General features: G+C 37.3%; 1 protein-coding gene across 1 annotated transcript in view; it reads right to left on the bottom strand.

Moving 5' to 3' along the window:
• The window catches only part of FMN2 (formin 2), a 391,822-nt gene that overhangs the window by 250,284 nt on the left and 123,622 nt on the right, over positions 1-17,916 (bottom strand). The window contains exons 5-6 of the mRNA XM_045453074.1: positions 2,340-4,060; positions 567-711 (exon numbers count right to left, since the gene is read on the bottom strand). Of these exons, the coding sequence (XP_045309030.1) occupies positions 567-711; positions 2,340-4,060 (1,866 nt within the window). The remainder of the gene's footprint in view (positions 1-566; positions 712-2,339; positions 4,061-17,916) is intronic.

Here is a 17,916-nt window from a genome sequence, read left to right as displayed (position 1 = left end):
TTCTTTCTTTGTCTAATCCATGTATCACAGTATAGATCAAAGGCTCTAACAAAGAATGGAGATGCTGGTACTATATGTAAGGCATCCTTCCATATGTCAAGTACGGTGTGATTGTTTAACTCGATTCTAAAGAGTGTCAATTCCACAGAATACCAAATGCATTATATAGATTACTAAGGACTAGACTTCTGGCTTACTTGTTTTTCTTTGCCCACTTTTACCTTTGTTTCCATCCATACTAGTGCTCAGATGAATTGCAATCAATTAACAACTTATTTCTAGACAACTAATTCTGGAAATAATCAATAGCTGAAATTTCGGAAGTATGTATCACAAGGCTAAAATTAAAATAGTCAGGACATCGTCACTTGGTGGAAACAATTATTTGCTGTTCTGTTTGGCATAATTTTACTTAATTGCATGTTCTAAAATTCTAACTTCTTTCTGGTTAAGGACTATGGAGGTTATATAGCCCAGAAAACAGTTTCATTTTTTTTTTTTTCTAACGAAAGTTCATACTTATGCCCAAAATACTGTCCAATCTCAGAAAACACACAAATACTCACTTGTTTAGCCTTGGTCTTTGTGATAGTGTCAGAAATAGGTTTCTTCCTCTCCTTCATGGCAGTTTTAGAAAACAATTCCTCAAATTCATGACAATCTATGGATGGCTCTTCAATTTTTTCCCAAATAAGTGAAGCACTGGAGTCTCTAAAGTTAAGCAAAAGACCAATGAAACAGTCATCAAACCAAACTACAAGATATTGTCGTGAGCATAAACAAAAATGAAGAGAAGGAAAGAAGGGCAGAAGAGAAAAAAACATGAGAGGAAGTCAGGAAGGAAGGAAGGAAGTCTGGAAGGAAGGGAAGAGGAGGTGGAAACGAGGGCAAGAGGAAGGAGATAAGAAAGAATACTTTTTCTTTAAGACTAACATTTGTTTTATCAACTTGATAAGAAAGTTAAAATGCCATCAATATAGAATGAAAACTTTGCCTAGAAAAAAATACTTTCCAGGAATTCTTAGTTATCAAATCACTGTATAAAAACATAGAAGCAAAACTCCTCTCAGTATAAGCTATGAAGGCAAGAAATATTTGATATCTCACAATTCAAACCTGACTCATCAGCTTTGTGAACTATGCACGGGTTAAAAAAGAAATTATTTTATGATCCAAGGTGGTACCCCCCATCTCCCGCCCACTTCCATCACCCACTGTTATCTGACTTTAGTGACTGTAGATTCATGTCGTACCACCTAAAAAGGGTAGATCTATTTTTTGAAACAAAGGAACAACACAACAAAATAACTCCTTATAATGTATCTGGATAAAATGAGTTTGGGTCACAGTTTGACATGATGCCTCAGCACATATAAGTAACATGGAAATTACAGAAAGAATGAGCTGCAAATTTAGAAGTAGTCAAACTGTGTAGATTCTTCTCCCCCAATGTGATTCAGTGATGGGAAAATTGTATAACAAATGAGAACGAGGCCTGGAAAGATTCTATTCTAAATGCATGCCACATCATACAAAAATTAAAAAAAAAAATTCAAGGGATCATGGAAAGTTAGAAAAAAAGGAAGGCCAGTAAAGTTTAAAGAGTATGGTTTGTCCCCCACCAGCACATTCCTCACCCATGTGTCATAGCACTGTCCCAGGGATCAAGGGACGTCAACTATAGACTATGCATGGATAAGTAATATGCCAACAGCATACATGGTGGGAAGTATTCTTTTATAAATATCATTCCCAAGTATGACTTTATGACCACATTGTGTCACAAACTCTCTATATAAATGCCAGGAAATTCTAAAAACTAAATTATTTCACACATGGGTGTGGATATGTGTATTTTTGCCTAGCACATCTTTGAAGAGAAAGACTACTACAAACAAAAGGGAACAGTAACACAAGACTGTGCCTTCAAAAGAATGCAAAAAATATCCTCAAGAGTCAGTATGTCTTTTAAGGATTTGATTTACATTTATAAGCTATTTGCTAGAGTGAGGTTCTGGAACAAGGCAATAGAGCATGTATGCTAAGAAAAATATATCCTTCCATCTTTATAAGATTGATCAATAACTATACAGATAGATATCTGTACATCTTATACATTGATACACATATATCATTTGTTTTATACCTTTGATACTTTTGAGAAAAGTCTAAAATTTGAAATAACAGATTGCTTCACTAAATATTAACATAAAAATCTACAGATAAGTTTCAGAGCAGTACTTAAAAATACACTAAATTGTAATTTCCCCAAGAGTTTTAAAGGTAAATGCTCCCTCCTGTTGACAAACTGTGCAAAGATGAGCTCCAATTCATGTTACCTTTTACTATGCAGTTGAATTCTCGTCCAATACAGAGGCTTCATGGGCCGACAAGGCTCTACTGGCTGCTTCCTACTCCCTCTGTCTTGGTTCAGCCCTAATCCAAACAAGCCAGCTGGCAATGGAGGAGGAAGAAAACCACACACTTGTGGTGCTGATAAAGTGCTACTTCCAACTTGAGCGGGGAGTGGAGGGCCTGATCCAGGAAGCAGAGGGGGTGGGGGAATGCCTGTTCCAGAAGTTGGCAGGGTAGCTGGAACAGGTGGAATCCCCATACCTGGCAAAGGAGGAGGTGGAGGAACCCCAACTCCAGGCAGAGGAGGGGGAGGAGGTATTCCTTCACCTGGCGGGAGAGGGGGAGGAGGTATTCCCACTCCAGGAAGAGGCGGGGGAGGAGGTATTCCCACTCCAGGAAGAGGCGGGGGAGGAGGTATTCCCACTCCAGGAAGAGGCGGGGGAGGAGGTATTCCCACTCCAGGAAGAGGCGGGGGAGGAGGTATTCCCACTCCAGGAAGAGGCGGGGGAGGAGGTATTCCCACTCCAGGAAGAGGCGGGGGAGGGGGTATTCCCACTCCGGGAAGAGGAGGGGGAGGGGGTATTCCCACACCGGGAAGAGGCGGGGGAGGGGGTATTCCCACACCGGGAAGAGGAGGGGGAGGAGGTATTCCCACACCGGGAAGAGGAGGGGGAGGAGGTATTCCCTCACCTGGCAGAGGAGGGGGAGGAGGTATTCCCTCACCTGGCAGAGGAGGGGGAGGAGGTATTCCCTCACCTGGCAGAGGAGGGGGAGGAGGTATTCCCTCACCTGGCAGAGGAGGGGGAGGAGGTATTCCCTCACCTGGCAGAGGAGGGGGAGGAGGTATTCCCTCACCTGGCAGAGGAGGGGGAGGAGGTATCTCCACTACAGGAAGAGAAGGGGGAAGAGGTATTCCCTCATCAGGCAAAGGTGGAGGAGGGGGCGGTAACATTTCTGTACCAGGCAGAGGAGGAGGTGGAGGGATGGCTACACTGGGAAGAACAGGTCTCGTCGTGCCAGGGAGAAGGGGAGGTGGGGGAGCTGCCATGCCTACACCAGGCATGGAACTGGAAGACTCTGTGCAAGGCAGAGGTGGTGAGGGTTGGACGTTGTGGCTGTTTTCAAAGGAAGAGAAAACAGAGTGTTCATGGCTGGTTTCAAACTCAGTATGAAGAGAAGGATGGGAAGGCTGTGACCCGGACTGTCTTTGACTGTCAGACTTCAGGAGGGATGGAGATGGTGGAGGCAACGTGGGCTGATGTGTGTCGAGCTGTACTGATATTCGCCTTGGAGACACAATCAAAGAAATCTCCGAACAGAATTTTGTCTGAGGTCCAGAAGGTGAGGACGGCACAGGTGAGTCTCCACTTTCAGCCCCAGGTGGGTGGTGAGGACACTCTGGCAGTGTATTAACAGAAGGCAGTATTGGTATCCCACCCTCATCTGTCGGGGATGTCTGGATTGACTTTGCCTGTAAAATCCTTTGATGGCGTACATCCTTTTCTCCTAACCTGAGAGCTTCAAGACAGACATCTTCTAAGGGTGCACCTCCATTCTGAGCCCCATGACGGCCTCTGGCCATCTCCACGTCCAGGGCAGGATACCCCTTCTCCAGTTCAGCTATTTTGGTCCTCAGATCCTCAATGGTCTGTTCCAGCTGCTGAATTACAGTTGCCTGTCCTTCAGACTTCATTTCAAAAGCTTCCTGAGGGACAACAAAGACAGACATAGTTAAATATAAAATAAGAGCTTGGGGCACCTGGGTGGCTTAGTCAGTTAAACGCCCAACTTCAGCTCAGGTCACAATGTCACAGTTCATGAGTTCAAGCCCCATATCGAGCTCGCTGCTGTCAGTGCAGAGGCTGCTTCAGTTCTTCCGTCCCCCTCTCTCTGCCCCTCCCCCACTTGTACTCTCTTAAAAATAAACATATATATGTATGTATATATACACATATATACATACATATATATATAAAAATAAATATATATATATACATACATACAATAAGGACCAAAAACTATTTAAATAATAAAATAATTTTTAAAAGCTGTAAAATATATTTGTTTGTTGTAATAATTCCAGAAGGATCCCTTCACAGAGAGATACTATTAGTATTTCTATGTATCTTGTCCTTTTCACACTTGGACTTCAAAGTGGTTTACACATATCACCATAAAGTCCAAAGGCCATTGTCTGCCTAATCTTTAAATGGTCATTGAAGACAAGTAGGCCAGTGAAAATAGGGAAAAAAATTCTGAGTGAAAAACCAGTTTATTTCCTAGACAGGCTCCTCTCATACCTTCCCAAATAATATTTGCTATTAAGATGTTCCCTAAAGACATTTTAAATCCTCAGTTTTAAAAGTCATCGCTACCTTTTTAAAGGTAACCACTGAAAGAATCTCCAATAAAATTATGTGAAATAGCTTTCACATCCATATGCATATGTGTCATTTCACTTATATCATGTTTACTTTAATTTTAATATTTTACCAAAGGCATTTCAGAAAGTGATACCTGGATTAGTAAAATGTATAGATTATTTTCATTTCTCTAGTGTAACCTTAAAAGTGACCTTAAAGCATCAGTAAATATTTTTTAAGTTATCCTGATAACTTAGTAGTGTTCTCATTTTCCCATTTTTTTATAATGACCATATAAAAAGGTTAGGTGCTAAAAGGCACACAAGAAGTAAATTCTGGAAAAGGTTTCTAAACTCAATTCTTAAATGTTATTACCAAGGCCAGCTTTTTTTCATTGTAGATTTGATTATAATGAAAGCACGATATGACCTCTTCTTCATAAAGCCATTATTCTCAGGAGCCAGAAACATAACAGGGTTTTTTAACACACAGAAGACAGAGTTAGACAAAATGCCAAAATGGAGGTCACAGTCAGAAATCTAATTGAAACAGATATAAGTAATAAGCCTGATGGAGAATTTAAAAAGGAACAATCATACAGATACTCAGTGGGCTTGAGAAAAGAATGGGAGACTTCAAAGAGCCCCTTACCACAGAGATAAAAGAGTTAAAAAAAAAAAAAAGTCAGTAATGAAAAATGCAATAACCAAGATTTGAAACAGACCGGATGTAAAAACACAAGGATGGAAGCAGCACGGGAATGAATAAGTGATATAGAAGGTAAAATAAATGGAAAATACAAAGGCTGAACAAAAGAAAGATAGATTTATGGAATACAAGAATAGACTTAGGGAACTCAGTGATTCCATCAAATGTAATAACATTTGTATTATAAGAGTCCCAAAAGAAGAGAGAAAAGGGAGGGGGGCAGAAAATTAATTTGAAGAAATCATACCTGAAACCTTCCCTAACCTGGGGAAGGAACATAATGAAAGTGATATAAAAGTAAAGGATGTGAAGGAGAAGGAAGAGAAATAAGAGGAAGAAAAGGAAGAGAAACTGATCCTAAATCATAACAGCCTAGCACAATAGCAAGTATTACACTTCTTTCTACATAGATTTATGCTCTCACATTTACAAGCCAACTAGTCCAACACAACACTCAAAGACAATGATCATAGAAGATCATAGTACCCGTGGCTGTAAGGATTCCTGAGATTTTTATCCTTTCTAATTATTTACACAGGCAGCAGAAAAAGACTTCTTAAATGGAATCAAGACAATTTGGCAGTTACTTGGATTGACTCTCCCAAGCTCCAGCACCTTCTCCTTCTACGTGCAGAAGTGGGAAGAAAAACTACATTTACAGATTCCTTTGCAGTTAGGTTCATCCAATTAGATGCAGATACACAGAGATTTAGAAAGCGGAATGATAGGAGCCATACTCCAAGTGTCCTTAACTGTTCTGTTAGTGATCAAGATCTGCTAACTGGAAGCTGCTCTGAAAGAATGTTCCACTGTCTACTTTCCAGTTTCCAATGGTGGCTTCAAAGGTTTTAGCTTCCCTGGTATACTGGTTATATATGACTCCTTTGAAAAATTTCAGCCTAGAAGCAGATCTTTCAAACTTTCTAATCGTTCCATGAAAAACTTAACTGTGTATAGGAAGCCCTTCTGTTTAATATATCTCGTATGGTTTCTGGTTCCTCAGTAAAGCCTGACTGATATAACCATGTACCAATACTTCAGGATAAAATACAGAGGGGAAAAAAAGGTTCTTCCAGTAAGCAGCCTGAGGTGATCTCCAAATATGGTTCACTATTCACTTGTCCCAGAATGCCCAACAACATCATGCAAATCAAAAGGTTCAAATCTTCATGTTCACTTTAAGAACACTAGTGAAACCATACAGACCATCAAGGGTATGCATATGGAAAAATCCACTAAATATGTGAAAGACATCACTTTACAAAACCAGTGGGTGCTATTCCATAGTTACAATGGTGTAGTTGGTAGGTATGCCCAGGCCAAATAGTAGGTCTGGACACAGGGTCAGTGGCCCAAAAAGAGTGCTGAATTTTTGCTGCACGTGATTAAAAATGCAGACAGTAATGCTGAACTTAAGGGTTTAGATGTAGATTATTGGGTCATTGAGCAATCCATATAATCAAAAGCCCCCAAACACAGACTACCAGATTTACATAACTCACAGTCAGATTAACCAATACATGAGCTCCTAATGCCACATTAAAATGATCCTTACTGGAAAAGAACAAATGGTTCTAAACCAGAAGAGGAGATTGCACAGGAAAGAAAGAAAGAAATCCCAGAAGAAAATGACAAAATAAAAATTTATAGACTAGGAATAAATTCAGCATAAAATAAATGCAAATAAAAAGGTTTTTTTAATTGTGGAAAAAAGATTCTCTTCCTAAAAAAATGAAGTAAAAAATAAAGCAACAATATTCTTATTTCTAAAATGATTTTTTAAATGTTTATTTATTTACTTTGAGAGAGAGAGAGAGAGAGGGTGTGAGTGAGCAAGGGAGGGGCAGAGAGAGAAGGAGAAAGAATCCCAAATAGGCACCATGCTATTGATGCAGAGCCTGACATGGGGCTTGAAGTCATGAACCATGAGATCATGACTTAAGCCAAAATCAAGGGTCCGACACTTAACCTACTGATCCACCCAGGCACTCCTCTAAAACTATTTTTTAGCCTAACTGTAAGCATGAACAAATTATTAGAATTAAAATTACTCAACTGTTAATTTTCTACTATACAACCTTTCTGACTAAAGTATATGATGCCATGATATATGACATCTTTTATGAAAAGATTTTCATTTTTTACAGTATGTGAGAAATTCATCATTTTCCCCAATGGCCTCTGACAATACTCTATAATGCAAAATGATCTTTTTAAACATGTATGTCAGTTATCATCCTTACCAAATTAACTACCTCTGTCAGGTGCTCATTAATCAATCACTTTTCATATGATTCAGGTTCTCTATCTCCTTCCCTGAAGTCAGGGAGCACAAGATTCTATAAGAGCAACAATTTCACCTTATACTGTATTTGCATCATGTGGCTTAAAATATCTACAAATCATTGGTAAAATGACATTGCCCAAACTAAAGCATGATAGATAATAATAGATAGTCTGTGTTTTTTTTTTTTTTTTAATTTTTTTTTTCAACGTTTATTTATTTTCGGGACAGAGAGAGACAGAGCATGAACGGGGGAGGGGCAGAGAGAGAGAGGGAAACACAGAATCGGAAACAGGCTCCAGGCTCTGAGCCATCAGCCCAGAGCCTGACACGGGGCTCGAACTCACGGACCGCAAGATCGTGACCTGGCTGAAGTCGGACGCTTAACCGACTGCGCCACCCAGGCGCCCCTAGATAGTCTGTGTTAAATGGGGATAGATTTGGGGTTGGACTTCATTCTATAAGTGGTCAATTTATTAGAGTACATTGTTCTGTTGTGTAATCTACTTATTCTTTAAACAAAATGGTAGTTGAGGGCATCCGGATAATAAAAAGATGAGAAAATGAGGAACTGACACGCTCCATAAGCTTCACAGGTTTTCAAATGTGAGACACAGTATGAATTAGAATGGGGAAACAGCAGAGGAAATAGACAAGAAAATAAAACTCCAAACTGACTTTACAGTAAATATGGCAATGCTAGGCTTATGGTACCAAGAAGGTGGTGAAGTCAAAGAATTCATGAAGATGAGAGCAAACAGACTGCAAAAACAAAAGGCTGACGTTTGTGTAGAGAACTATTCTGTAGAGATAATTATTACAGATGGAGAACAGGAAAAAAAAGCTGTAGGGAGAGACTGTCTGCTTCTTACATTATTCCCAATGTAGAGAGAACAAAAAACCAAGTTGCTAAAATCCTGATTCCCCTCTATGACCCTATTTTAACCTGCAAAATCCCAGCCCAAATCAATGTTATAATCCTCTTATTCCATTCCAGGAAACAGCAATTAAGCTCATCTCAAACCTTAACTGATTAACCTGTAAACTAAGGCCAGCCATCTATACTTACAGAGTAGCCAAATGTATGTAAGATTTTTGGTTCCGAATTCAGCTAAGACTCTTCAAAGAATCTTATCTGGCCTTCCTTATCCAGAACTATCAGTCAAGGGCTGGTGGGCTCTCAGAGAGTACCAATTCTCTATAGAGCTATTTAGACAAGGCTGTGTTGCCTGTCAGCAGTAAGAGTTAGTTTCTATTTGGGTCATATTTTGTATTTTTAAAAAAGATTTATAAAGAAATTTACATGGTAAATAATAGTTACCATCAAGAAAAAAATGCTGTGTATTCTCTGGCTATTTAAGCAAAAGTCCTTTCAGAGCCCACCCACAAAGCTCAGATTTACTCTCTAAGAGCCTTCCAGGCACTCTGTGGTCCATGGAACGTCCTCAAGTTGAAAGCTCGTTCCCTCGTGTCTTGTGCCTGGTACTTAATCTTCCGTCTCTTCAGGGTACAGCTAGATAGAGGCCTATCAGATCCTCAAAGGATTTGACAATGGTAAAATGTACTTTCTATTATCTTTAGACTTCTACACTTTTCAAAAAAAACAGCATTTCCAGTAATTGTGTGACCCTTTACCCAATGTTAATTGTTCTCACTATTAAAAATTAAAATAAACAATTTTTTAAAGGAGAATAGAAAAAAGTGATCTTTATAATTTTTCAAAGAATCCAAATAATGGGTACATCCTTATAAATGGAAGAAAGATAACAAATCTATTTTAGTTATTCAACACAGTATGTAATATACCTTATATATTACCAATGTTGAGATAGTTTGTATTTTAAAATATTACTTCAAAAAAAAATATTACTTCAATCCCTTAAATCATTATAAGTGGTAAAGTCTGCCATCCACTTTGGCTGAACAATTTTATACAATACATTAGCCAAAATTCTTCCATTCCTGTACAATCTTATACGTGGGTGGTGATGGTTAGTTCTTATAAATTGTTTGAACACTTGCATATCACAAAATACAAGCTTCCATTAAAAAATAAAATGTTCACCAAATTTTTTTTCTGATTACAAGATTATGATTCCCAGAAAAAGAAACATTAATGTAACATTAAGGCTAAAACTGTCAAAAAGGAAGCCAAGATACACTCAAGTAAAGCTTTTGCTGAAAAGTTAATTCACTTCGTCTTTGAAACTTTATGATGTTTATAATGTAAGCAAGATACTTTGAGAGCCTAGAATATAAAAATAGATATTGGTAAGTTAACACTGTGATAATTTATTTTGTAAATGTTGATACGAGATATGTAATTTATTTTCTATCATTCAGATTTTCAAGGTCTGTTAAATTCTAAGGCTATGTTACTGGCAAGTTACGACACCTGTAGACATCTATAAAATATAAATCCTACTCTTCACAAAAGCATATAAATTCTCTTTCATGATCTAAATTCTAAACAACATTCTAAGGTTTTCGAACAATGGCATTCCAGTTTTACAATAAGCCAATACATGCTATACATGATTCTATAGAAAAAGAAATCCAGATTTTAAAGAGATAAGATAATGCACAAAAATAAATTACCATCAATTTCAAGTTTGAAAAGGAATTTAAAGAAAGGAGGGAATATCAGAACATATGATAAGTAGAAAATAACTTACCTAGGTCTTCTTAAAGCAGAACATATCATGGAAAAGAAGAGCTTCACACAGAAAGCTAAAATGGCACCTCTGGAATCCTTACAATGAAACAGATGAACTATTGAAATTATAATATTGTTGAACTGGAATGGATATGACAAATCTCTTCCAATCCCTTTATTGCTTAGATGAGAAATGTGAGTTAGAGGGGAGAGGGATTTGTTAAAACTCATAATTGGCTGTATTCCTTTTAACATCTCTTCATTGCAGTAGTTAACAATTTGATCGATGAGAAGGTTAAAGTCAACATCATTAGTGATAACCAAAGTAGAAGTAATAAATGTGTTGATAAAGGGGGTCAGGAAAAATGAGGGAAAAAAATAGCAAAGAGAACCTGCTTTTTTTGGTTCCCCCACAACTTCTGAATTTTCTCTCCAGTTATTTGAGCTGCAGTTGTGGCAACATTCTGGACCATAATCTAATATAGTTCCAAATAGTGCAAGGAAGAAAAACACTTTTGTTATAGTTTCATTTTCATTAATGGTCTGTGGATATAAAGCGCAACTCAGTTTTCCACCTCCTCACCACCTTCTTCTTTAACCCAACTAATCTCTAACATTAAAGACTTCCTAAAAAAACAAAGCTTGGAGGAAATTGAATGGGATGGATTAAGAAGAAGATTAGCCAGAGTGGTAGAACTGCCTTTCAACCCTGTTGCTCTCCTAAAATTGCTCTCCCAGTAGCCCCTCCTGTTCTTATTGCCTATAATTTTATACTCTCTCCCTTCCATTTTGTTTTCTCTGTTCCCTCCTTTGGATTTTTTTTGGGGGGGAGTAGGGTACCAAACCTACAGTAACTCCCAAGACTTTGTTCTTAACCCACTATCCTCTCTGTATATGTGAGGAGAGCACATAGAGTTTTATATCTTTAGTCTTCATCTCTATACTGATTATTGCAAAGTTTTTCTCTCCCAACAATACTTCACTTCCATATCGTGATTGGTTAGCTATCATTGCGTTTTGATCACCTGACATTTTCCTTAAATTTAAGGAATTTATTTTCCAAAGAAATATCTAGGCACAGTAGTAGCTCTCAATCATTTTTCTAAGTCATTGGCTCATAATGTGTACCAGAATCACATGGAAGACCTATTAAAACACAAATTGCTAGTACCCACCCCCAGAGTCTCCAATTCAGTAGGTCTGGAGCAGGGCCTGGGAATTTGCATTTCTAATCAGTTCCCAGGTAATGCTGATGCTGTTGGTCCAGGGACCACACTTTGAGAACTATAGTCAATTTTTACCCTAGCTATGGTTACCAAATCCATTATTTCAACTTTGGCTGCTACTTTTCCTTTTATCAGCTAAGTACCTTAGTTCAGATTCTCCTGACCTGACAATGCGGATATATTGAGAGTTTAATAACTGGTCCTCCTTCTTGGCTCCGAGAGGCATGTCACAGCCTTCTTGTGCTTGGGAACACTAGACAGAGGTGCAGCACTATGCCCAGGGAGGGGGGTGCTTTTTAAACAGTGATATCAACAAAAAGCATAATGAGGCAAAAAAAATATATATATGGCACTAAATAGATTGCAAAAGGATACTTGTTTGCAGCACAAGCTGAAACAAGAAGGCAGAGTGTCATGTTATTCCACCCGAGCGGGGCAAGTGCATGTAAGGTAACTCAAATTGTTCACCACTTTATGCATGTCTACAAATGAACATGAAAGCCCTGTGAGTATTGATTTTAGGGCCACAGATATTGCAGATACGTATTCTGCAAATATAGAAGCCATGAATAATGAGAGTCAACTCAATTATGAAAGCAACTTTCAAAACCAGATATAACAACAATAATGACAAAAAATAACAGCTAATATTTTGAGTGCCAGGAGCACATAAACTAATGCATTGAAGTTAATGCACTTAAATTAATGCATCTAAATGTCATAAAACCCCTATGAGATAGAAGTTTAAAGATGAGGGGACTAAGGCACAGAGACTAAGGCACAGCAAAATACTTTGCTTAGGTTTGCAAGTTAAAAGAATAACTGGTATTTGTGCCCAAGGAAACTGACCCAAAGCCCACATCTTCAACCACTATGTATGAACAGAGGCAAATTTTCTACCATTTGCCAATAAGCACCCTCCGCTCTAGTCAGTGTGGTCTCCTACTATTTAGCTATTCATCAAATATTTTCTGAGCTCCTAAAAAATGCCGGGTGCTATGTTTGATAGAGGAAAGACAAAGAATAAGGACAGTCTTAGCTTTAGGGAGCTCAACTGTCTATGAGACACGCGTAAGTCAACCATTATGGAAAAAGAAGACAGGTATGTGGGTCCCAGAGTAGGGATGCCAAAATGACTCTCTAGATTGAAGTCTTGGAAAGTGTCTAAGTGGAAATAAAGTTTAACATGAGTTTAGATGAACAAATAAATAGAAATTAAGTAGATTTTAAAGGCGGGGGAGGTTAGGAATATAAAAGAAACATAAAAAGACAGATATGAAGGATCCTAAACTAGACTATTTTTCAGAAAACGAGGGTATTTTTTAAGGCTGGAACAAACAAAATGTAGGAAATAGTGGGTGGTAAATCCAAAGACAGAGAATGGTAAGGAAAAGCCTGTCATGCAGTCTCGAGAGTCTGATTTTTTTTCTCAGATGTTAGGAGCAGTCACTGAATGAGTGTCAGCGGATATCAGATATAAGTGAATGTGGATTTGAGAAAGATAACTCAAGGCCTTGTGGAGGAAAGATTGGAAAGGATTCAGAGTGGAAGCACAGAACCCTGTTGGGGACTGTCACAACAATCCAGATAAGAACCAGGCCCCTGGCAAAAGAGGCCCAGGAGGTGGAAAAGCAAAGCTGGTTGCTTGAGGAAGACACTGAGTCACCTCTTACATCACCTGGTCATCTGGTGCGTGTCATATCCTGCCCCACAAACCCCATCCCCTGACAAAATGCCACATTCACTTTCACTTTTGTGCCTTTATTCTCTTTTCTCATCTGAAATTCTTACTCTCCTTCCCTCCATCTGTTCAAAAACTATCACTTTCAGGACTTGATCTAAGTTTCACCCTTCCTAAGAAGCTGTCCTTAATGATAATTCCCCAAAAATATTCCTTTTTATTGTTTTAGTTCTGTAATACAATATATACCAAACACCTTGGCAGAATCATATTACATCTTGCAAATCATTTCATGTATATGGAAGAGCCTGGGACCTTATAACTGTTTACATTTCCTTCAATATCTACCACAAATACCGTGCACACAGTACTTCAACAGATGTCTGATAAAGGATAAGCAACCTTTATAAGCTAAGAACTTTATGGGCTCACCTATTCTTTCAGATGAGCTGCTTGACCTATTTGCCATTCTCCATAGGATATCAACCATGTTGTCCAACAAACGAGCTTTATACCATCTAACACTCAACAAAGCAAAGATACAACCTCATTTCACCCCTGAGCCCTACTGCCCTAGAGAAAAGTGAAAACAAAGTGTGATATCTAATTCATTCCTCACATTCTCATCTTAAATTTTAACCATTTTCCAGATGCTAACTGCTTTTCATTCTTAAAATTAATAGAACAGTTTCTGTTTTTCTTTCTAAAGTTAAAATGTCTAAATTTTTCTCTGAGCTAGTTGGGAGTTTCCACAAAATGAAAATATATTTTCCAGAAAAATCCTTTCTTCCCCTTCACATCTTGCCCAAATGTTACCCATTTTCAATGCCAGTGCCTCCACCCCCAGGCTGTCCTGCATCTCTTCCAGTCAGTCCCAACCACCTTCCACCTTGCCCCTCCCCTGGTCCACTGGGTCAAAGTGTCAAGCACCCAAAAATTATCATCACAGATGACTAGATGACCCATGTTCTCTCCCCTCAACCATCTCTCTCTCTCTCTCTCTCAACCATCTCTCTCTACCTCTTTCTCTCTCTCCTTTAACCCCTATTTTTCTTCCTCTGCTTGTCTTTTAAATCATGATTTTGTGGGTTGATAATAACCATAGAAATTCATATTACTTTTTGCCTTGGAGTTTAGAAGGAACTTACATTAAACAATTTTTCCAGCCCTTTGATATGTGTAATACATCCCAACAAAATTCAAGTGGCTTCTTGTGTTTATGTCTCCATCATTATCCTTTCAGAATCACATTCACCCACACCTTTCTTTTGATCTGACCGATGCGTCTTTTACTCTCTAGATGTTTCTAGCCAAGACACATGTGAGTAATCCCTCAAGAACCATCAACTAGGCTACCTCACATTACTCACATCTTTTTCCTTGATTTGTTCCCAAATGAAGATGTTTCTGAAATAATAAATTGTACTGAGTTGTTATTGTAGAAGAGCACTATAACAGATACTTTAAGGAGAACCAATGGAAAACAATAGTTAATTCCTCAAATAAGTTTGCAATCAAATTAGGCACTGAGGGGACCAAGGAACACTGATCAGAGCAGGAACCTAAGAAAAGAGTTTTAAGCCAATTTCAAAGGAATTGAAAATGGACTGAAATAGGATTTTGCTGGTTTTCTCAAGTCAGAGCATTTTTCTGACTTTTGACAATTTGTTTGCATATAAACCATACAACATAAAGGGTAAGAGAGTGCTGATACTATTTAATTTCTTTTTATTTTCCAGGACTTTGTAAGAGACATGGCTATTCACTATTAATAAAAATTTTAATGAGTAGAGAGACTTAACTTTGAGTTGCCTGATATTATCAATTATTACCCAAAGCTAGAATTTTTAAAGATCAAATTGTATTCTATTTACCTTTAAACTAGCCCATTTGCATTAGAAAGATGTGATGAGTTTCAGGAAGATGTTTCAAAACACAATTTTATACGTTCAGTTGACCCTTTAACAGCACCAGAGTTAGAGGCACCAAACCCCCACACGGTAAAAATCCGTGTATTACTTTGACTCCCCCAAAACCTGCTGACTGGAAGCCTTAGTGATAACATAAACAGTCAATTAACACATATTTTGTATGTTATATGCTTTGCATACTACATTATTACAATAAAGTAAGCTAGAAAAAAATATTATTAGGAAAATCATAAAGAAAAGATAATACATTTACAGTACTATATTTATGGGAACCAAATCCACATATAAATGAGCCTGCACAATTCAAACCCATGTAGTTCAAGGGTTGACTGTAATTTCAGAAGGAAAAAATAAGTCAAAAATTGGGTGGTAACCAGTTTTGGTATCATAAATTGATCTTTCATACAAGAACATTTTTTAGAGATTATAATTATCTATTTTAGAATATAAAAGAGTTTATAGTTTAAATAGTATTTCAAATACTAAAGAATATAAAACAGAATGGAAAGACAGTCTTATTTCAGTTTTATGAAATAATACTTTAGACAGATTTTCAGAGCATATCTCTTAAAAATAAATATCAATAAATGAGGTCCTAAAGAATGCAGTTTTATTTGAAAACTTTCTCTAATTCCATAGGGCCATCAATAAAAGCACTCAGGGAGAAAGCTATAGTTTTGTTTTGTTTTTTTTACATGAGTACCAGCTGTATTTGCTTTAAGCATCAACTCTTGGGCAACACCACAGCCTTCACCTCCTTTTAGCTGAGAAAAGGCTTTATGAGTTATGTGGGGGTTTTTTTCCCAGGGAAATGGAGCTCTCAGAATTATTAACTATAGGAAGAGAGTAAAAGTCAAAATTAATTCAATAAATTCCAGTGTGCTCAGATTGAGAGAACAGGTGCCTGAACTCACATCTGAAGAAAAATTTACAGGGTGCTTTCCAAACCTGCTCCACGCCTCTGACTAAGCAGTCCTAGTGATCTCGCGTTACAACCACAGAATAATTCAGGCAGCCTGGGATGGACCAGAAAGCCTATTCAGATCATCATTCATACAGAGCAAACGGACTTAAAACCTCTCATTTCCTTCAGCAGTGGGTAACATACAGAGATACAGAACTGCCATCTAGTGACTAAGTAGAAAAAAGCAAAGTGCTTTACATGAAAATAAAATTGTAAGGTTTTTTTGTTGTTGTTGCTCTTTCGTGTTTTTTGTCTGTTTTTTGTTGTGTTGTTGTTGTTGTTGTTGTTTTAAGAGTTGTGAAACGCTGGGGCGCCTGGGTGGCTCAGTCAGTTGAGCATCTGACTCTGGATATATAGACTCAGGTCATGATGTCATGGTTTGTGAGATTGAGGCCAGCATTATGTTCTGTGATGACAGTGCAGGGCCTGCTTGGGATTCTCTCTCTCCCTCTCTCTGCCTCTCCTCTGCTCACGCTCTTTCTCTCAAAATAAATAAACATTCTTAAAAAATTAAAAAACAAGAGTAGTGAAATACTGAAGTTAGCAAAAAAAAAAAAAAAAAAAAAAAAAAAAGTGGCACAATTTAACACACCAAAGTTATACCAAAACTTAAAAATGTATGGGGAAACTAAGGAGCCTCTATATGTGCCTTTGAAACATATCTTGATATTTGACTCTTATAAATGATATATTGTAAATATAATAGAATAACTTAAAATAAACTTATCTAACAATGTCATGATTTTGGCACAAATGGTATTAAATAGCCATAGGGCAATTGCTCATGTAAAAGTATAATTTTTATCATAGTGCAGCAAATATGAGGTATAAAATCAAACAGACCTATATATTCAAATCCTGGCTCTTAAACCTTTATCAATTTGTGACTCTAAGTAAGTTAACTCCTATAAACATCTTTTTTCTCTATCAGTTAAATGAATTAAAATAGTTACTTTAAAGGACTATTTTAAGAATTGCATAAGATAATGCAGTAAAAATGTATATTACTTGGTAATTAATTCTAGTTTTTTGTATCATTTTGATGACCATTTACTTTAAGCACTTATGAAATACACACATATTATCTAAGAAAAGAACCAGTCCATAAGTAAACTTATGGCAAAGAAAGTAAACATTCATTTTTGAGGAATTAACCTCAGTTTCTCCCAAATACTGCTTCCTCTCAATTAATTTATTGTATTTTCTGGCTTATAGAGAGTTCACTGGCAATAAGGAAAGCAGATATGAAATTTAAGTTAATCTATTTCACCCCTGAATTTCCAAAGCTGTAACATCGGGCATTTGTAAAACACCCAGTGCATTGGGTTTCCTGCTTCTTACAATATATTTTACCATGGTTCACAGCGCAAGAAAAATAGAAAAATCACTATAATTTTACATACATGAATTGATACTTGAATCTTAACACACACAGCAATGTCGCATGTTTATCATTTTTATAGTATAAATTATGTTTTGTTGAGGCTTTCTTTGGCATTATCATATGTAATAAAAATTCAATAGTATATGCCCTGGAAATAATAATTTAGAAAAATCTAACATATTATCAGATTACAACTTAGTCATGCCTCAAAAAAATAAAAAATAAAAAATAAAAGAAGCTGTAGAAAATGAGAGGATATTTTCAGGGCACTATTTTTCTTAATTATTTTTGAATTTATTTCTCTGCCTCTTTTTATCTTTCTTCATCTCAATCACTGTTGGCTAATCATTACACAATTTATTAA

Source organism: Leopardus geoffroyi, chromosome C3 (assembly GCF_018350155.1).
Source record: "Leopardus geoffroyi isolate Oge1 chromosome C3, O.geoffroyi_Oge1_pat1.0, whole genome shotgun sequence".
In the NCBI taxonomy this organism is placed as follows: Eukaryota; Metazoa; Chordata; class Mammalia; order Carnivora; family Felidae; genus Leopardus; species Leopardus geoffroyi.
Note: the sequence above shows the minus strand (reverse complement) of the source record. Positions and strands in the feature narration are given on the sequence as shown.